Here is a 22,225-nt window from a genome sequence, read left to right as displayed (position 1 = left end):
GCAGTTAGTATATTACCCTAACAAACAGGTCACAGGGTTTGAACTTTTTGAAATTAGTTATGAATCTTTTGTCCATCTCCCTGAAAAAGATGGGTTTCTAACAATGTACAAATATTAAGGGAAACAAAAATACGGTATACATTATAAAAATCTGGCCAGGGTGTTGAATATAGCTTATTTATAGCATTTGGTTTTCAAACTATCCCATAAAGGAGTAGTGAATTTTCTTCAAGATATTTCTTGTGTGATTTTTGCTCCAAGTGAAGATATCCTCTTACTGGCAGTGCTATAACAAATGTAAATGATAAAAGGGACAGGAGATAGTTGACTAACTTTCAAAATAAATGGTAAACCTAAAGAACAAGAATTTGACTGAAAAAAACACCATCTCAAGTGTGATAGTGGCACTGCAGTGCATAATACTGCCTCTAGATTGTGCTGCTTTTCCCACCAAGGAAGATGTATTTCTGTTTTAATTAACCTTGAAAGGACAAGGACACATTTTGCTTAATTTTCCCCATCACTTCACTGATCTGATTATTTCCTTTGAGACGCTGGATTTTTAAAGTTCTGCCTGAAATTGGGGAAGTTTTCTGTGCTGCTGCAGCTTCCCCGTAACGTCTTTCCTACCCCAGTTGGGTTTCACTAAAGTTCTGCAATTTGTTCTTTCTCTTGCAGTTCATTTCATAAATTAATCTTCCTAGCCAAGATCTACATTAGAGTCTTCCTAATAGTTCTAGTCTTTAAATGGGGAACTGGCCTTGCTTACTGCATTTGATTTCAGAACAGTTTATGCCTAAATATGTTCTACTCTGAAGCATCCAGCTTTATGTCAGATTTAAACCCTCTTGTGTCTTCAAAGTATTGTTTCATTTATATATATAATAAATTAAGTAATGTCATAGCCTTTGATATGAATAGAGTTAAAGGAATCCTGAATAAATAAATCTTATGAAAATAAAAGCATTGTTCAGTGAAACCTCAGTTGGAAACAAATTTTTTTTTTTGTATTTATCTACTTATTTTGGCAAAACTTTTACTTCCTCAAACAAGAGTCATATAAGTTGTTCCCTGAAGCTTGTATGTGAATGTGTAGTGTCAGTGATAACACTGTGTTGGCCTTAAAGGAGGACCAGTTATCCAATAGAGTCATAGTTTGAAAATGATTCATTGTAGGGTGGTGGTCCTAATTGAATTTGAGTAAATAAATTACGGTATTTCTGTCACATTTCAGAAATATCTTGCAGATGACAGGGATCAACAGGACTGAAACCTATCACCTACCTACCCTTTTCTTCTGCATCTGCTTCTCAAAATAGTGTCTGCTTTGTATGTAGTGAAAACTGAGGCTCTGGTTGTCTGTTACAGTGTTGTTTAAGACCCCTTTCCTTTGCCCTTTTATTGGCTTTCCGCGGCTTTGTAGGGAGTAGATTGTATAAAGCATGCCCCTGGAAAGCAGGGGCTGTTGAAAGGTTTAAGACAAATTTGTTTGAAGACAAAGAGGGCATTGAGGGAAACTGTGGAGAGGGATTGAAGGGCTTTTGCAGTGCAACAGAGCCTTGTCTGTGCAAGACTCAGCCTGCCTCTAAGTTCCAGCAGGCTGCTGAGAAGCAGGCCAAGAAAAGATTCTCCAAGACCCTGTTCCCTTCATCTGAAGTCTGCCATCTGGACAGAGGATGGCTAGAGGGTTCCTGGAACATATAGAAAGGAATCTTGAGGGCTGAAAATAAATGCCAGTGGAGACAGGAAGCGTCTGAGACGTAGGAGGGCTGGAGGAGGGGAATTGCTTAGCATTACTGCTCTGTAGGTCACAGTACTCCTAAGGGTGAGAGGCAGATAAGGAGAGCTGCTGTGCTGCACTGTGAGGTGTTCAGCTTTTCCTCTGAGGCCTAAGCCCCACTCCATTTACTGCTTTATATGTGTGATGCCATTTTAGTTGTTTGTTACAGGGGTTCATCTGAGCCATTTTGATCTTTTCCCCTTGTAGGAAGGGGTGCTTAAATTTGTAGCTCTTGGCATACTAAGGATTTTGAAATAGAAAAGGTTTATAGGAAGATAAAAAGGTGCCGGCTGGTCTTAAATTTTATGTTGATGCTACTGTGTTTGAGTTGTCACAAAGCTATGTGTTACTACAGCAAGGTGATTGGTGGGATCTGTTGCAGTCAGGTCAGATGAGTTGACTACGCTGCCTTCAGTGATTTTTTTTCTTACGTAGTAACGTCAATAAGCTGGGATATGTTATTCCTTTAGTGTGCTTTAAAAGTGTTATAATACTGGAGGATAATATTTTTCTGTTCTGAGGCTTCCCAGTTCAAGCAAGACAGGGAATTACTGGAGAGAGACCAGCAGAGAGCTACAAAGATGATCAGGGGACTGGAGAATCTCCCTTATGAGGAAAAGCTGAGACCTGGGTTTGTTTAGCCTGGAGAAGACTGGGGGATTTCATCAATGCTTATAAATGTCTGAAGGATGGGTGTCAAGAGGATGGGACCAGACTCTTTCCAGAGGTGCCCAATGACAGGACAAGGGGCAACGGGCACAAATTGGAACATAAGTTCCACCTGAATATGGGAAAAAACTTCTTTCCTGTGAGGGTGACAGAACAGTGGCACAGGCTGCCCAGGGAGGCTGTGGAGTCTCCTTCTCCGGAAATATTCAAAACCCACCTGGAGGCGTTCCTGCGCCCCCTGCTCTGGGTGTCCCTGCTCAAGCAGTGGGGTTGGATGAGATGATCTCCAGAGGTCCCTTCCAACCCCTACCATTCTGTGATTCTGTTGTGAGGGTGGCATGGTCTTTGTACTCTTCTCAGAATGGAAATGTCAGCCAATCACACCACCTGCCTTCTCTTCCCATAAGAGCCTCTTATACGTCCAGAGAAACCTTACAGTGAAATTCTCTGCATCACCTGTTTTGCATTTGAAGGAGAACCAGCCATGTAATGATGAATGTTTTTGCTTTGTATCTGTCCTGTAAGTATTAAGTTGAAATGAGATAAGTTTTCATTTCTGAAGATATTTCAAAGAATGTGGTCATAAAGCAGCTTTGTCCTATTAGTGAGCTATTCAATGCACACAATAAATGACTCTTCACAAGATTTCAGGGCCATTATCATCTAAAAAATGCTCTTTTAGGCTAAGACATTGATTCTAGAGGAAGTTAGACTCTGTGCATAACTGAGCTATTTTCCTTTACTTAATGCTTCTGAAAAATGGTAGTATCCTCAAATGTTTACTGTATTATCCCATGTGAAGGTGGTGATACCTTTCTTATTACTGACCTTGGAAGTGGAGTGTGCATTAAGTGCAGCACTCACTGGCCTACTAGGATTGAGTGGTAGCAGAAGGTCTTTTCTGGGTAAGAGAGGAGATTACCAGAGCAATTGTTTTACCAGGTACATGCACTGGCAGCCTTCTTGGTGAGATCACTGCAGATAGTTTATGGCTTGATTAAAGCTTAATGGGGTAATGAGGGCATGATACCTAAGAGTAGAAGGTGCAGGTTTGAATGAGGATCATGTCAGCAAAGTAACAGTAATTTTCAGGTTCCTCACTGTACTTGTTTGGTAAATTAGCCTGTTAGCCTAATGTGTTAATACAGTTCTCTGGTATGATTATGTAGCTGAAAGACCATATATCTAACCCACAGAAATCTTACTCTACAAATTCTAATTTACATGTTGATCAATAACTCTGATTTTGAAAACCATATGAATGTTATGAACTTCTTATAATGGAAAAGTAGATCATTCCACAGCAATATCTTTACTGCTGGAAGGTTTGTCTTGTTGTCGTTTCCCTCTAAATGACTCAATATGTCATCACTTACAGTATATCAGTAAGGACCGTAATTATCGCAGAGGCTTCGCACACAGCTACTATTTGAATCTGTAATTAGGGGAAGTGCAGGTTATCTGTGCTCAGGTTAAATTGTTTTCCACCTGCAGTATGTATTTCAAACTCCACAGCACAGAGCATAGCTGCATAGTGTTGCAAAGTGAAATACCATTTTACAGGTTTAAATGCATCTTGCTCTTGAGGAAGAAATAAATAGCGGATAACATGATCTCTGTGCCAGCTCATTAGCTTACACAGGGTTGTTTTTGTTTAAAAAAAAACAACAACAAACAAAACCCCAATGAAAACCTCCAAAAAACCAAAACCCACCAAATCCAAACCAAATTAATAAAAATAAAACCAAACCAAACCCAATCCAAAATCCACCACCATCGCCACCTACCACCCCCACAAAAGGAGAAAAACAAAAACAAAAATAAAAAAACCCCCAACAAACAAACCAACAACAAACCCTTAAATGTTTTAGGATTGAATAGCGGTAAGCCTGATTCTTTGATAAATTTAAGAGGAGCGTAACATAATCTTCTCTCTTGCAAGCTTTTTTGCAAATTTCATTAGTCCTTTTGTAGAGCAGTAGTTTTCCAGAAAAGGAATTTCAGTAGTTTGTCAGTGTTTAAATGCATTATCACTGATTCTTTGCTGAAAGTCATGATTTTTCCTGTTGTGCATATCTTTTGTTGTTGTTGGAAATGCCAGGATTTTAGGTTGTCGCTTCTGCAGCAGTAACTTCAGAAATTTTGTAACCTTTCTTGGCTTGTGGTATATGTAACTGGAGCACAGCGCAATATGACAACCTGGAGAGGATGGATCTTTCTTTAGATACGAGTAAAGAGCACAGAAGTGATTTAGCATGATTTTGAGCCAGGATTGGAAAAAATCCTGTCTTAAGAAGCTTGTTGAGTTCATGGCACTGTTTTTCACCTTTCTGTCACGAGAAAATATACAAAAAAGGCCTTTTAAACTGAATCTTTTAGCATTGTCTATAGAGAAGGACAAAACATAGCTTAAAGATTATGACTCTTAGGTGTTTCTAATACGCTTAGTCAAAACTTTCTACAGTTGCTTTTCCTCTTCTAGCACTTGCCGTTGTGCTTTTGTGGAGTTTGTGGAATTTGTCATTGAGTTTTTGAAGAGCAAAATGATGGGATTTTAAAATACCTGCAGGTGAAAGGTAGAATTTTATGTAAGAAGATTCATGTAAAAACACATGCATACGCTTTCCTTATAGCACATTATTGCTAAAGCAATATGCCTGACCCATAGGATGAACTATCTCTCTGTTGTCATGGATTCTCTGTAATAGCAGGACTGCTGGTCAGTGATACACATAAGGGAAACAATTGCTTTTTGTGTGATTACGCTAAAATATGTGCACTGGGAGTGGAAGAGAAGGGAAAGATGACCCTGAAAATAAGCTTGCTTCTCGTGTGTGTGTGTAAAACATTGTAGTATGTGGAGTTGAAATTATCTTGGTCAGTAATTTAATAAAAGATGGTGTCCTGTATTAACAAATGTCCATGTGTTGCAGTGACATTCCCTAAATCTGGTCATGAGTATAAAATATCAGTCATTCTTTAGGAGACGGGGGAGACTGGAAGAGGCAGAGACATTAAAGGGGTGAGGCAAGGACTGTGGCCCTGGATTTATAGTGTTTTGTAGGTGCTTGCAAAATAATTTATTTGGCACTTGCAAACTTCAGAGGTAGAGAGAAGACATCTCAATTGATTATCCAAATTCTTTGGGGTATATTGTTACTTAAGCATAGTATACGAGGAACATGAAATGCTGGGTGGGGGGAGGGGTGGGGGCAGGGAAAAAGGCTTCCAACCTGCAACAAAGGTCTCTAAGAACTGTTATGCCTGGTATAGGACGAAAACTGGCTTGTGACCTGATAATGATTCATAGAAAACTGAAGAGCCTCGTTTTTTCACCACCTATGAAGACTAAAGCTTTTCATCACTTAGACTTGAAATGGGTATGTTTATAAAGGTTAACAGCAAAAGTACAATAATATAGTTTCTTAGCTTTCACTGCTCTGAGCTAAGCTTTGTCTTATTTTGTGGCAATGTGATTTTTTTTGTTTGTTTCTAAAACAAGCAGATAATCCATTATTGTACTAGGATGTGTAGTCTGGTGTATATCAACAGAATGTTTTTCATTGAATTAGTTGTCAGAAGGAAAAAATAGAACAGGAATGATTTTCTGAATTATTATCTAGCTTAAATTTTAAAATAAGAAATGGGGTTTGGGGTGTTGGTGTGCAAGGTGATTTGTAAATATGTGGGGTTAAAGCATAATGCTCAATTTGATGCTCTCAATATGACTGTAAACAGCTGTTCTGGGAATGCAGCAATCTGTTCTGATGACTCCCTGGGTCTGAATTTAATTGGAAATGGAGAGGTCTGCTAACCTTTTCAAAGGCAATTTTTTTCCTTAAGAAATTTGGAGTACCTGAAAAAGACATAAGGGTTGCAAGTTGGAGCAAAAGGCAGGTCAAAGCTGATGAAGCCATGCACGGGTAAGTTTGCTTTGTACTACTTCATAGGCCATTTCTGTTGTCAGATGGGCACCTGAAAAACTGAAGGATCCTATGCTGATGCAGGAGCTTGAAGAGTAGATATGAAGGAGAGTACAATATAAAGTTTAAATACAATCATAGAGTGAGTATGGGTGCAAATTACAGATAAGGAGAAAGCTGGATATGTAGAGGAAGAAACGCCAGCTTTGCTGGAGGCAGAAGGGTTTCTAGTTATTAGAGGTTTCCTTCTTTCATCACCTAGAGCTGAACCCAGCAGTCCTCTGCCTAGCTTGCTTGTCAAGGCTAGCAGAGCAAATGCCATTTTAAAGATGCTCATGTATTGTGCTGACACTGAGTGTGGTAGCAGTGCCTGCTTGGGTGGCAGGGGTCTGCCATGGATCCAGAACTGCATGGTTTTTATACTCTTCCAGGATTTGAAGATGATAGTTTTGTAATACAGAAATTAATTTTCAATGTGCTTAATAGGAAAGAGTGTATGAAAAATTTTCTTTTTTTTTGGAGGGAAGAGAATAGTATGATAACTAAGACCAGAAAAAATGGTTTACAATCCCTATATGCAACAAGGCTGCTTTAAGGCCTGCAGTCTTTACCTGTTACATTTTGAAACTTGAGTTCCTTGACATTCCATGCCCAAAATTGCTTTAACATACATCTTTCTGGATATGTACCATGCTGCTAAAAATCCAGGGAGAAAACCCCTTATTTATTTCACTGGTGATATTCCTTAAAAGTTGCTCTGACTATATATTTTTTAAAGTTTTGATTATTGAAGTAGAAGCAGTTTTAGGACAATCTGTGCTGCGTCTTAGTATTTTTTGGGCTTGCTTCTAGACATGACAGGTATAGGTGCTCATTATTCTTTATGCTTTTACTTACTTTTAAAATTATGTGACTGCGAAGATACAGCCAGCCATTTTTTGCTGATTGGTGCTTAACTTTTTTTTAAGGTAAAGAAATGAGATTTACACATAGTATAAATGAATGTTAACATTTCTTGGAAGATAAGCTTGTTCTGTCTCTTTACACTTCTGATGGAAGATAGTATCAGCTGGACAAGGCCATAGTGTGAAAATGGCCAATCATGCAAAGCTACTGGAGAGTTTAAATTCCATCTTGGCAACACACTGTATCATTTGACCCTAAGCCACTTAATCCATTTTTTCCCATTTTGCTGTCTAATATTGGAGAATATTCCACATTGCAGTGATGTAAATGGCTTGGCTAATTATGTGATAATTGACCTTTGAAACTTATATGCTAATTACTATAGTTTTTGCTTGCATCCTGTTCACAGCACTGTGGGCAAGACTGCTTTTAGTACTTTAGCTTAGTAACTTGAAGCAAAATCACATGAAATAGGATTAAAGACCCAAGTAAAATAAATAAATAACAACAACAATAAAGCATTAGATACATAGTAGATATCCCAGAATAGCATGCAAGGAGAATCTCCCTTCTCAGTTTGCTGTGCAGGCTTTCTTTTGCCCTCTTTTGCCCATCTGTTTGGAATATAAAATTGTTTAGGCTTGGTTTAATGATTGGCTTTTGAATTAATTCTTCTGAGTCATGAATGCGAGGGAACAACTCTGTGATTGTGTCCCTAAACAGCATACTTTAGGCATCCAAGATTTAGGTTAAATCCCCGGTGTGTAAGCTGAAGTTCTATAAAGGGGCATGTGTATAGGAGGAATGGCTCAAACAGGTACCCAACATCCTCTTGAAAATAAGTTCCCAATCTCTGTGATTGTCAGGCCTGTGTTTCACCCGCTGCAGTTAATGAGGCTGTGCTCTAGTGGAACTATATGGGTAAATAGAACTAGGCAGGTTAAAGCGTATGGCTGTTGTCTTCATATTCCTTTTAAATCCTGGAAGAAGTAAATATGGAATCCATAAAGAAGGGAATGATAACACAAGTGCAAGCTTAAGCTGGATAAGCTGGTAGAAGAGACTCGTTGTGGGAAAAAGTAGGCTATGTGAGGTATGTACCCTTAGATATGCTTGAAGAAAAAAAATTGTTTGACTACCATGTGTGCATGTGAGGGTGTATGTGGAGCTAAACTGATGATGGTTAAAATCTACCAGGAACACTCAAGAGCCTTTCAAATGAAAGGGTGATATCACCTGAAAAACACAATGGTTTTGAGGCAACTCTAACATGTCATATGAAGTTTTGTGACTTCATTAATTTGGCAGTATTTCAAATTTAAACCAAGTCACTGCTTGGTTTTTCAGAGTTTCCAGCCAAAACCTGGTTCTCTCATCTGACCTGGGTCTTTGCAGCAGGATTACTCACTCCCCTTAAGTTGTCCTTCTAGGTAATGGCATAGTAAAAGGATAAAAATTCCTGTGGTAGCTTAGAAATTCTGCTTTTAATGTTGCATTACTCTATCTTTTGCCAGAAGAAAATGTTTTGTTCCCAAAACAGGATTATTTTGCTCTGTTCTCCCAGATCACCTAATGAAGAATTATATCACCGTATCTCTGAAGGCATTTAAGGTCAGCTTTCCTAGGCTAAACACTTATAGGACATATATAGGGATGGGATAAATTATGTAAGTGAAGAGTTAAGGATTGCCTTGGATTGCAGGTTTTCCCATTGCATAAGCTAGATGGACTACTTTTGAATAAACCAGAACCGTGGCCAAGCAGCAGTTGTGCAAAGTTTGGATGAAATTTAGTGGTGAGTATAAATTTGTTTTATTTTCTGACTTGAGAATGTAGCTTATGAAGTAAGAATCTAGTAATTAGGTTTTGCCTAAATTTTGTCTTGAGAGCTGAGCCCTGTTCAACAAAGATCTTAAGAGAAAGTATGTGTGTGTGCACAGATGAGAGAACGAAGAGCAGTTATTCAGAACTGAAATGGAGCTTCTCATGTAAAAGGTATGTGGAAAGGCATGAGGCATAAGCAGTGAGGTTTGAGTTGAGAGCAGAGGACTTCTGAATTATGTTGTTCTTCCATTTAGTGGTTGGCTTTACATCAGTCTCTCATAAAACTCATAAAACCCTAGACTTTGTATCTTCTCAGTTTCCGGCTGTCCAAGTGCTTCCCAAAGTGTCCTTATTGCCATTTTACACTTGGGAAAAGGAGATACCAAAATGAAAGACATGAGCTAACCACTAGATGGATCAGATTTGTCATTCCCGGCCTTAAACCATTTAAGTACTGGGGAGTCTAGCATTTACAGCTACGAGCTATCTGATGTTGGAATTCCAGTATTCTGGCCTTACTAGAGTTTTGCTTCACGTTCACTGCTGTGCCTTAGCTAATACAATGGAAATGCACATGACAGATGGTACTCTGCATGCCTTATTCTCAGTAATGGAGAAAGACAGTAACAGCAATGAGATTTTGATTCTTTTTCCAAACCGTGTTTCCTTTTATCTGTGCCACTTTATAGCCATTTCCTCCTGTGTTTTTCCAATCTAATGACTATAACAATTGCTGAGATGACACAGGTTGCAGGGATTGAGGGCTTTTTTCCAAAGCACTGTAAGAACTTCCGAAAGTGCTATATAAACATTAGTTAATGTTCTGATACCCTCAAATATGAGGTTCAGGCTCTGACTGAGGTGAAGTATTCTTGCCTTTGTTTGAAGGATAGATGACTAGGGTTATGCCTGGGATTAGTCTACAAGGACTTTTTTTTTTGTTGAACATTTAGGGTCTTGCTAAAACATGAATAGCAGCAGCTGAAGTTCAATTTGACAAGGGCTTTGTTAGGATCACCTAAAAAGTCAGTGTTCAGATGATTTATGTTGCTGCCTTTGCAATTGACCCACATGGTACTTTTTCACTCTGCATTTAATTTTGGAGAAGCTGTTTCATTATACACATTAATTTAGAATTACAGAATGGTCTGCAAAAATATTGTATTTGTGTTTTGAGATAGTAAATTGTCTTGCCTTTGAAAGTATGTCATAGAAAGTATGTCTGATAAATGACTCTACAAATGCAGGATGATAATTTTTATTATACAAACTTATTCTGAAATATTCAGTTTTCTACTTTTTTCCTCCTTTCATACCAGTCAGCAACTGATAGATTAGTTTAAAGCTTCTGATGATAGTTGTCTTCCTGAATTATGTGTTTGGCTTTACAAGTTTTTTTGCGAATCTTTGGTGTCCCACTCTCTCACCCCCAATACTCACAACCCCCATTTCCCACACATAATCCCTTTGGTTAAAGCCAACTATATTCTATAGGTGCAGAAGTGTGGTTTGTGTAGATTTGTACTGGATACTGAATTGCTGAGAATTGATCGGTTTTTCCTTTCCCAAATAAACCCTTTTGCACAGGTCTTTCAGACCCATCTGAATTAGGAGCTTAGTGGCTGGCAGGTTTTTTGTCTTTTGCAGGTGCAAACGTAAAACTTAAGCAAATCATGTTCTTAAATTTATAATATTTGGCAATAAGAATCTGCACCTGCAGTCTGAACTTGGGACTTCAGTGAATTTCCTTTAACCTAATGTGAGAGGAGCATTCCAGAGTCCTATCAGTCCATGCAGTGGCAACGATAATAATGGGAGAGATGAATGAATCTGTGAGGACACTGGGGAGGATGTGCAAGGGCAAGATCATAAGTTCAGAAGGAGATTTGGAGTGTAAGGGTCTAACAGTTTTCATTTGTTTCAAATTAAAAATCCTTTAATGGCTAAGCACATAGTTGTTGTGTATCTTACTACCTGTTGTACTCACTAACATATATATGGCATGCAATCTGTCTTATAAAATTTAGACCCTCATTATCCAATTGTATTTCCTGATACCCCTTGTTTTTAATTGACTTTTTCTGTATTTGACAAAAATTACAGCCCTTTTTAAATTAAAGAATTTTCCTTCCTTTCTTTTGTTAAAGGAAATAAAATATTACTTGTGGAATACCAGATTTCTGTATTGGAATCTGGGTACTGTTTATTAACAAAACCAATCTAGTTTTAAACTTTTTTAGTAGAAAAATTGCCTGTAGCTTTTAGTACCTTAGTGTAAGACCACTTAGCTAACTAAAACAAAAAAAAAGGAAAGAAGGAAAGTTGTGCAGTAGAAAATTTAACTATTTTTTCTTTCTCTGTTTTATAGGCTTCAGGGATTCATTCGTGCCTGATCGTGTGTAGTTAATTTTAGCTAAATTATCTTTCTCAGAAATTTCTCTCCTGTTTTCCCTCTGTGGTACTTACAGGCTTCTCCCACATTGTATCATTAGCTAAATTTGCAGCAGAGACTTTTATACCGACTGGGACTTATTGGGTGGGGCATTTCGGTAAGTCATACAGTTCTTTCCTGTTCTTGAACTGAAGGGGCAGTGCCTGCTCTAAATTACCTGCTTGCTGCTCTTGCCAAGAACATCAATCTTCTCTTACTATTTATTATGTTACTTTATGAGCCTTCCTTTGAGATGGACAAAGTTTTGGGGTCTGATCTGAATGGGGGTCTTCATGCTCTACAGCCATTTACCACAGTTACATAAATAACTGTTGTCCACGTGGCTGGTCTTAAAGCCCATGTGCGTGAGGCAGGGCAACTTTCACCTCTCACTGAAAAATTTATTTCACCACAGTACTTTGTTAACCCTGTGTAAGGACCTCTCTTTAACACTGAAACAATTAATAGATTTGTCTAGGTGCTTCTGGTTTTAAAACATAGAAATTGCTTATCGTAAGTTTAAAATAATGCAGTTGAGCACTGTGAAGTCTGATAGAAAACCTGCATTACATTAACTCTTTTGGACAGCCCTTCCAAAGAGTGATCTGTCTATGTTCATTCGCTCCAAACCTACCTCCAGGAAACTGCCCAAAGTGGGGGATCAAAGCAGGCAGTGTGCCAAAGGTTAGTGTTTCAGACAGTCTGGCACATGCTGAAAGCTTGGTCTTTCCTGTACTAAGCCATGGGCAGATGTCCATTAAGAATGATTAGGCAAAATTTATATAAAGGCTTTGTAAAATGTTGTGTGTGTGGTTGTGTTGTGCGTCCTGTCCCGCCCCCCCAATCCTCTTAACTGAGAAGTTTTGTGTGGGTGTGTATTTTTTCTAAATTTATAAACTTTGGCTTTTGCCCTTGTCTGGTAGAGACTGCTCACCCTCCCTTTTCCGTTCCCGGGCGGGTTGCTCTTCTGTTATTTCAGTTCAGTAATTTTCTCCAACACTGTCCTGTTTTGCTTTATGAAGTGCTTGCAATAGCCCTTTCAGTGCTGCTGTCATCTTTTCCTTAAATCAGTACTGGTTGTTGTATTTGGTGGTTTTGTTTTTTTTTTAAACAAACAAACAACAAAACAAAACTCTTAAAAGGCAAATTAAAGACTTCCCATGTGTTACTGCTTTCTGTTTGTATATAGGGAACGTGATACAGCTTTCATTTGTATATTGACCATTGTAGTGTCTCCATGCAGGGTTTTTTCTTTTCAATACTAAGTCAAACCCCCCACTGAAATGGGATTTCTTTACAGCTTTGGCAAAGGAATCCCTTCAGCTCTGAAGCCGAGGCAGCACTATCTTCATGTGCAGAATGAATTAGCAAAATTTGGGGAAAACATTTATTTCCAGCTATGTCTCAAAATCAGTTTTCCTGTTCTCTTCTTTTACTTTTCATTCCCTGTCCAGCAGTGATTGATATTGACCTCTAAGCTCCTTGTTTCTCTAATATCAGTGTTTAAAAGTCTGAATTAGCTAAGTAGTTAAGTAGAAGTAAGATGAGTCTGAGTGACTCACTGTTTTGGAGCCCTGTGTGATATATGAACTTGTACAAAATGCTGCAAGTGTGTAATCAGATGAGAAAAGTAGATTCAAATTTATTTCTTGTAACAATTCAGTGTTTCAGTGATTATCTTGTGAATTAACTTGGCCAGCCCTTAAGTGCAAGTTTTAATGCAAGACAGTAGAAAACAAGGTTAAGCATTAGGTTAGTGGGTATTTTCCAGAAGAAAGGGAGTAAATTGTTATCTTCAATAGTGGGACAAATTCAAATAGATTTTTCAAAAACATTAGAGGGAATGGGTCAAGGATACATGTATAAAATAACACTAAATGCTGTAGAAGTAACTTTAACACTTGTGGAAAAGCCATAGCTCTGGAAACAGGGTACATATGGGCATAGTGTCTCCTCTCTTTCCTGACCAGATGTGGAGAACTGAGGTTGCTAGTGAGTGTTTCTTTTTAGATGTAGAAAGATGTTTCATTCATATGCAAAACTCTCCCTGGATGAATAATTAAGCTCTGAGTGTACTGTAAGCCTTTCCAAGTAGTAGGGGAGTAGCTATTCTCTTCTGTACCCAGCTTTTTACTTAACATGTACGTTTCCTTATTAAATTGAGGGTGGTTTTTTTTGTAATAGTAATTGAAACAGAGATCTCTGAACGCTGTTTTCAAAGCACAGTGTGGCTGGGAGACGGTTGAAAATGGTAAATCATCCATACTAATTTCTGTTATGTGAAGAACTGTACTTTGAGCTAACATCCAAAATAACTGGCCCAAATGGTCCTGTTGAAATTCCCCTCAGAATCAGAGCAGTAATTGGATGAATGTTTAGCAAGGGAACAAATAATCCATGCTAAAGTTTATGGATTCTGCTTGGGGAAAGGACTAAAAGAGAAGTGGGCTGTAAGAATGCTTTATTTGTCAGAGGTGATCTTAAGGAGACATAAAGATGTTTTCCCTCCTCCTATGTGTTTTCACCACAGTAATGATGATTCAGCTTGTGTACGCTCTCTAGAATGTGTACTGTAAGGAGAGAGATGAGAAGCATTTCTTTAGGTGCAGCTAATTGAAAAACTGTAGGAGATTATCATAAGGCAGCATGCTATACACATTGAGTTGTCTACTGCAGTGAGATTATTGTCTTTATTTTCATGTTGTCTCAAAGGAAGGGTTTTTTAATCCTTGTTAACCAAACATGCTTCTCCAGAAGACTTCTCTGAAGCAGAAATTCATTGTTTCTGAAGCAGTTGTGTTGGCAAGTAGGCTTTTACTGTGTTTCTGTGGTAAGTTCTTTTGTCCATGATAGTATTTTGGGATCCCAGCATCAGTGTGGCTGGCTCTGGCTCCAATTGGACAGTTTATATTTAGTTGCTGGTTTCCTGTAATAGTTTTCAGATGGAGTTGTTAAAGAACACATACCCTTGTGCTGCTGTAATCCCTGAAAGAGCATGGGGAAGTGAAAAAGAAAAAAACATTGATGTCTTTCAGCAGAAGTAGAGTTTGGAAAAAAAACAGCAGCTGCTTGCACCAACAGAATGCTGAAATTTATTTTTAAGAAATTGAGTAGCCAGTAAAAACAAAATGCGCAGAAAATCTGTGGTACAACGCTTACATTTTGCATCCAGAAAGGGGCTTTAAAAAAATACTGGAAAGGTCTCCTTTTTTAAGTTACAAAAATTGTATGTATCCAGTTTACAGAAGTACTCATTTGCTATTAAGTAATAGTCATCAGACACCACCTTATGATATGTCCTGTGTTCCATATTGCTGGTACACTTCCAATGCAAATTAGTAGATATCAAAAAAACCTAGTGTCATATATGCTTTAATTATATTGTCAGATGCATCTTTTCAGTGAGGCATGACTTCTTTCTATTAAAACTGAAGACATAACAGGTTTACTCTGAGTCTGGATTTAAGACCATCTCTCCAGGAACTTCTCAGAAATCTGTGCTTCCAAGAAGAAGTTTAAGTTCCAAGTTTACATTTGATTCTGGGTTTGCAGAGTGTTTAGAAATTGTCTTTATGTAAAATTTTAACTTTTCTTCTCTGAATTATTACCAAATAAATAATCCTAATTTTCTTCGATAAGCTTCCAAGAAGGTGTCTCTGCTTTATCCAGTGATGGTAGGTAGCTGTCTGCAGGGACTGAACTTGTAGCTCTTCTGTGGCCATAGTGAATCTTCATTCACTCCTGAGGGACAGCAGGGCCTGACTGTAGCAACTGGAAGAATCAGGCCCTGGTGCCAGCCAGCACATAGGTAGGATCTTTGCAAAGTTGATGGTTAAGAACATGGAGTGTAATTCTTTCCCATGATGTATACGATAAAAACAGAGTGCTGCTACCACTGTGGTGGTGATGTATTGGAACTATTTGCAGTCCTGGCCATATAACTTATTTTGAGGAAAAAATCTAAAGCATGCTGTAATCTGGTTTGACTTGAGCTACTTTGCCTCACGTGGTTACACAGCACAATTTTCATTCTTCCTTTGACCTAGTAATGGAAGCAAATCATATAAAGCTAGGGATGAGAGAGACCTGTAAGGTCACCTAGTCAGTCCCCAGCTCTGGAGCATGATCATCTCAAAAGCCTGTAATAACGGATATTCTCTAGTCTGCTCCTGTACTTATAAAACAAACAAACACCAATGAAACAACAACAACAAAAAACTCAAACAGATTAAAAAAAAAATCTAATACTATCCTGGTCTGTTTCTTGCTTAATTCAAGTTCCTTTGTGATAGAGCAGGAAGAACATTTTGTTTCCTTTCTCTTTACAGCAGCGTTCTACATTCTTGGAAGGTGTTATGTTGTTTTCCTCCCTTGGTTTTCTCATCTGTGGGATGGATAATATTCTTAGGCTGCAGCTAATTCTACATCTGTCTTCAACTAGGGTGCCAAGGGTTGGGCATGGTATTCCAGATGAGGCCTGATAGATGCTGAGAATTACTTTCTATCTTGCAGGCACAGCATATTTGTACAGCTCAGTTTCATTGCCTTTTATCAACAGTACGACATGTTGATTTCTTCAGCCTGTAATTCATTGTAACCCTTTTGTCTCTCACCATTTGTGATCTAATCAGTCCCTATACAGGTATACTTGATTACACCTAATTGTATAAACTCAGGCACCTAGGAAGAAATTAAGCAATTAATGTTTTCTTTAGGCTGTTTTTCTATAACTCTTAATTTTTCAGAAAACAAATCTGAAAGAACAATGCAAAGAGGGGATCAAAATTAAAATTCAGCTGGACAAGCATACTGTCTTTAGACAGTTGGGCCATTAAAATACGGAATAATGTTATACTCAGGCCAGAGTTCTGTGGGACCATACCCATTGCTTCCCTCTGTTTAGGTGATGAAAATTTAACCTTTATATTTGGTTAGCGTGCAGTTTTCCCATTATCCTGGAGTAGTTCCACCTAGGCCATAAGTGACAGTCATTTCAACATTAATTGTTAAAAATGTTTTTCATGTGATATATTACTTGGCAGTGATAGGTTAGCGGTTGGACTCGACCTTAAGGGTCTTTTCCGACCTTAACGATTCTATAATTACTTGAGTCACTGTCAATTTGCTCACAAACAGTAAATGATCAACAATTATCTGGAGTAATTTTTGCCCTCCTGGTCGACATGAAGCTGTGCAGCTGTTTAGTTCACAGCTATGAGGGAATGGTAGGGTGAACAGAAAGGGAAGGAAAAAAGCCTCATTGGAGACAGTGCAATCATGTGATTTATGCAGGGCAGCTTGCCCAGGACTGGACTGCTAGAGGATATTTTCCTCTGTAGCATTCACGTGTGACTTTCGATCTGCCTGTTTTTAACTTTCTACAAGGAAAATAAACCTTTTTAACCTGTAATTGTGTGTCCCTTTCCACATGTGTAGTTTCCAACTTGATCTTAGGGGGTGAATAAAATGTGAAAAAAGTCGGAGTATTTGTTGTTTAGGGCTTCTTGTTCAGTTGTGCTCTGAGGGTAGTGCTGAATACTTGAGTGATAGTCACAGCAGGGCTTATGAGAAGGATGGAATAGATCTGAAGCTGCTTTCAGACTAATTGGAAGAGCAGCAGCTCACCAATAAAGTACAGCTTTCTGCAAGACTTATTTAGTTTTATTTTTGCCATGCATGGAGCAGTTAAGGTATTTTATAAAAACCGCTCCTCCATGAATTTTTACCGCTTTTCCTTAGTGGGCTCAAGGATTTTTTCAGAGGTGTGTTGGGGAGATTTTACACCTCCAGACTCTTGTTTGGCTGCAGGCAGTTTCCTCTGGGCTTCCTGATAAGTGGCTCTGGTGGCGGTTTCGCATTGTTCCTCACTGATGAGTCAGAGAAACAGGAAAGAGATCCCCTGGTGAACAAAAAGCACAACCACCGAACAGGTGCCTGTATTCTGGTCTAGCAGAGGACAAACCACCTCATTCTGGATTTTTTCCTAAGATTCTTATCTGCAAATATGAGACTCAAGAGGAATGGTTCATACACGCTGAACGGGTAAGAAAGAGCCTGCATCCTGTTTTGAATCTTCATCATTAAAACCACATGAAAATGGAAGCCTTTATTTTTCTTTCTAGTGATGGGGTATGTGAAATAATAACCCAGTCTTTTGTCTCAAAAAGAGTAGAGGAATGCAGCATATGAAATATGCAGCTTGTTTGGTTTGCTTTCTTCTACATTTTGTTAGATTTGCTTTTAAAGCAAATGTGTTCATTTGGTGGCGGCAAGTTAGAGTTGTCTGTGTGTTTCAAATGAGGTAGATCAGCTCAGCAAAACCACCAAAGCATGTGTGATTCCCAAAGACATGCCTGTGGTAATTTTAAGCATTTGCCAGCAATCACCTCATGCTTTGGATACAAACAAGAGCTAAACTCAATAAGTATGATGTTCCTTGATAGGGAATACAAATGGCTTAAACTAATTTTTCAGACTGACTACATTTAAAGTAGTTTCAAGTACTTGAAACTATGCTGAGTTACTCTACCACTTTTGTGGTGTTAAAAATACTGATTTAATTTTTCTCTCTGCTGTTAAATCCTCTCAGTAACAGAGAATATACAATTCCTGTACATAAGATGATTTTTAGATTTTTAGATTTTTAGATTTTTAGATTTTTAGATTTTTAGATTTTTAGATTTTTAGATTTTTAGATTTTTAGATTTTTAGATTTTTAGATTTTTAGATTTTTAGATTTTTAGATTTTTAGATTTTTAGATTTTTAGATTTTTAGATTTTTAGATTTTTAGATTTTTAGATTTTTAGATTTTTAGATTTTTAGATTTTTAGATTTTTAGATTTTTAGATTTTTAGATTTTTAGATTTTTAGATTTTTAGATTTTTAGATTTTTAGATTTTTAGATTTTTAGATTTTTAGATTTTTAGATTTTTAGATTTTTAGATTTTTAGATTTTTAGATTTGATTTCACTGAAGTGGGTTCTTGTATGTCTTCGCACAATGTAAGTTTTATTTCTCAGCACAGCATACCTGAACTGAAGAGGACTTGTACTTCCATGGTGCTGTGTTAACTGTTTATTAGTACCTGGCAGGTGACTTGACAAATTAAGAAAGTTGTTAGCCTTAAAGTTTCGTTTCATTTTGCTGCTGCTTTTAACCTTCTGTAAGCGTTGCGTTAAGTACTTTATAGCGCAGTTGGCTTAGTGCTGCATTCCTGAAGAGCTCAGATACATTTCTGAGTACAGGTGTGCAGACTAGCCCAAAATGACCTAGTTTCTTTAAACTCATGGTCTGTTGCGCACTTGACTGGCACTCTCTGCACAAGAGAGGCATATAGCAGTGCAAACAGATCAGATAGGAAATAATTTGGCAGTGTTGTTCAGCTGGTCTGCACTGGTTTTGCATGCACTGGCTTGCACAATGCCATTTAGAGAGGTCCTTTGCTTTGCCAACATATGTTTAAATTAGATTTTTTTTAAAAAAAACTTTAAATTAGGCTTGGATTAGGTTTTTTTAATGGCAAAGTAGATGGATGCTAACATGCTTCTGGTTTATCCTTAACTTTTTTAATTACTGTAATAAAAATTCCGTTATCTGACTGCATACAAAATCAAACATAATTGAAAGTTACTGTCTTGCAGTATTTGGTTTTAAGCTGTAAGACGAGTTTGTCACTCAATAGATAGAGGTTAAGAATATGTTAGCATTGACTTGTTTTTTTGTCATAGGTTTTTGACCCTTTGAGAGATTATCTTAATTTAGAGAGTCAATTAAGAAATTATGCTGAAATGCAAGATGTAATTAATATTGCTTATATTAAAGGAATTCTTTAAATTTTAGTCACAGGAAGCACAATCTTTAATTGATTTGAGGTTTCTTAAAAATGAATGCATGGTATAGAACTTCAGGGAAATAAGTTGTGCAAGATCACCCTATGCATCTGTTCTGCCTTGTTCTAACTTGCAATATGCTGCATAATCATTTTAAGGAATTTCACTTGTTGTGGCCCAGTGAATACCTGGCATTACATTTTACGGCAAGCATTTAACTGGAAGTATTGTATTACAGTGAGTAAAACCAGTGGCACCCAAATGCTTGCATGAAAAAGAAGCCGCAACTGTGAGTTTGTGGGAGACTCCGATATTATCTGGCTCTAACATGCTGATGTGCTTTGCTCTATTAAACAACAGATGCTGAGGAGTGAATTTATCTAATTAAAGAAATTCCTTTTATGTTTATCTCTTGCCTAGATGGCTTAATAATGCAAGGTAATGGAAAAAGAGCTTCAAGTATGTTTTCCTGTTTAGCCTAAACTTTTGGCATGTCAGCAGAAAGGCTTGTTTTGATCTTTAGGGGTTTTTGTTTGGAACAGTGTGTTCCACTTGTCAGGTGGAGCGGTGCCCTGTTGCACAGGTCACTTCAGGAGAGGGGAGCTCATGGGGGTGGAATGTTATAGGGCAGATACAAACTCTGCTGCAGCAGGTACCTGCACATGGTGAGGATGTAGATATTGTGGGGTTGGTGTTTACAGTGTAGTGTGTGAAAACGTTAAACCAAAAAACAAACAAAACAAAAAACTCAACCCCAAACACCCAAACAGGACAAAAACCCCCAACAACAACAACAAAAAACAAACCACCAAACAAAAGAAAGCTAAAAGAAAAAAAAAGGCAGGTGGTTTTTACAGCCAAATGTGAGTACCTCAAGATCAGGAGTGTGTTCAGAGGTGTAATTGCAGAGTATGGTGATAAACTTCCCAACTACACTCTGAATCAGACAAGGTGGTGTTACACTAAATGTTTAATAATTTTAAAATATAGAAGTTGTGCATCAAAAGCAATAGGAGGGAATTCTTTACGTTAAAAGTCACTTTGTTTGGCACCTTCCTACTGTACAGAATCTTGTTTTGTAAACTGGAGCTGTTGAATTTGCAGGAAGTTCTCATTAAAGGGTGTAACTTAATATTTGTGAGGGAGATCAAGAATTCTGTTTAGACCCTCAACTTTTAAAATGAAAGTGCAATGTTTTGTTCTCCTCAGATACTGTATCCAGATGTTCTTAAAACGTAAATAAATCATGCTGAAGTCATAAAGTTTGCACAGATTGGTTTGTCAAGCTCCAGGTAGTGTTTTTGGTTTAGGTGATGCTGGTATCTTGTATGAGATAATGAAAAAGTGGGATTGGAGAAGCCCAGTCTCTAGGATACAGGGGTTATGTGAAGACCCTTACACCTTTTACATAAAGATCCTCCCTTTTCCTTTTAATAATTCTGTCTTTGACGTCATAAGGAACTCCCCAAAACTGCAGATATTTGATCAAGTCTTCAGGAAAATCTGGATTCTTGTTAATTAATTTTGCTTGCAAAAAAGGAACTGTAGCAAGAGTCATCACAATAATTAGTGTTCTCTTTTGGTATGATTTGGTCAGGCTCTGATTGCACTTGTAAACTCATAAAGGAGGAAGATTGCAAGGAGAGCTAGATACTTGAAAATGTTTTCAGACCTAATACTAGCAAAAAGCTCCCTCTGCCTAGCCTTTCTGTTCCACTGTACCTCAGCTGATACTAGCGTAAGAAGTGTACACATATAAACTGGAAACGCATAAAATCCAGAGTTTCACTTAAAACCAGTGATTTGTAGCTATTCTCTGAGCCTGTCTCACTGGACACGGGCATGTTTGCTCTTGCTTTTTGAAGCAGGTAATGGTTATGCATGTTTCTGGAAACCGAGGGATCTGGTGCTGAGATTCATGAGAGGACACTGAGTTAGGACACCTACCTTATCTTGCTGGGCCTGAGGGAGAAGTCTTACCTGCCAGCTTCTCTTTGGCAACGTTGTTAAGTCAGGCTCGCTGTTTTGTGCTGATTAGATTTCTTTGCATTGCAAAGTTTCTTTCTATAAACGATCTCTTTGAAGGTCATCTTAACTTGGGAGATGTTAATTTATTTGCTTGGTGCTGTGTTTATTGACAGTGAAAAATGCAGTGGCACTGTAATAATTTGTGTCATTTTTTTCTCTTTGCAAATGCTATTTTTGTCTTCTCTTGTACCTTTAGCATTTGGAATTAATGGTAGTCACTATAAGTCTGCAGACTGCTAAGGTGCCATAACGAATATTGTTTATTACACATCTACTTCCTCTTTTTCTCCTAATGACTTAAGTTTAAGGAAGGGTGTAAATCCAAGCATGTATTTCACAAGATATGATCTCAACCCACCCAAAACAAATATGCAGCTTGAACTTTGGTGGTGTCATCTAAGCTTCCTGTGCCTTTTAAAATCATAATGTATGGGCCTATGCATTCCTGTAACCTTTGTACTGGTGCAGACAGGACCATGCCCATGCTGGTTTACCTTCACAATGGCCATGCCCACTGTAGAAAAGCTTTGCTGCAGTGTTAAGTAGATTGTGCAGTTGAAGACCTCCTTTTGGACAGCTGGCAACTTGCTGACCTTGCTTCAGATGTTGTACGTTATACCAACAAACCGTCTACTAGGTGAAATTATACCCGAACTGGGATTTCTGATGACCCTGGTCAGTGAGCCACGTGATGCCTCATCAGTCTTTTCTGCTTGGCATGGCAATTTTGACAAGGCCATGCAATGTACACTTGATCTGCAATATTGTCTAAATTAGTGCAGGTTTAAAAACTTGACAACTGTCCAAAGATTACTGTTAAAACTAAGCAATGAT

At 38.0% G+C, this 22,225-nt stretch overlaps 1 protein-coding gene across 5 annotated transcripts in view; it reads left to right on the top strand.

Moving 5' to 3' along the window:
* The window catches only part of MOB2 (MOB kinase activator 2), a 118,105-nt gene that overhangs the window by 40,139 nt on the left and 55,741 nt on the right, over nucleotides 1–22,225 (top strand). Inside the window, exons 1-5 of one of the 5 annotated variants that reach the window (XM_075094544.1) lie at nucleotides 8,188–8,889; nucleotides 8,981–9,073; nucleotides 9,166–9,273; nucleotides 11,571–11,651; nucleotides 17,342–17,575. The exons of 2 other annotated variants lie outside the window; for them this stretch is intronic. In XM_075094544.1, the coding sequence (XP_074950645.1) occupies nucleotides 17,538–17,575 (38 nt within the window). In that variant the 5' untranslated portion in view covers nucleotides 8,188–8,889; nucleotides 8,981–9,073; nucleotides 9,166–9,273; nucleotides 11,571–11,651; nucleotides 17,342–17,537. Of the gene's footprint in view, nucleotides 1–7,061; nucleotides 8,890–8,980; nucleotides 9,074–9,165; nucleotides 9,274–11,570; nucleotides 11,652–17,341; nucleotides 17,576–22,225 lie in introns of those variants that run through there. 2 more of the 5 variants (XM_075094542.1, XM_075094543.1) reach the window with 2 other exon arrangements.

Source organism: Phalacrocorax aristotelis, chromosome 5 (assembly GCF_949628215.1).
Source record: "Phalacrocorax aristotelis chromosome 5, bGulAri2.1, whole genome shotgun sequence".
Taxonomy (NCBI): Eukaryota; Metazoa; Chordata; class Aves; order Suliformes; family Phalacrocoracidae; genus Phalacrocorax; species Phalacrocorax aristotelis.
The sequence above is the reverse complement of the archived record's forward strand: the minus strand, read 5'-3'. Positions and strand labels throughout refer to the sequence as shown.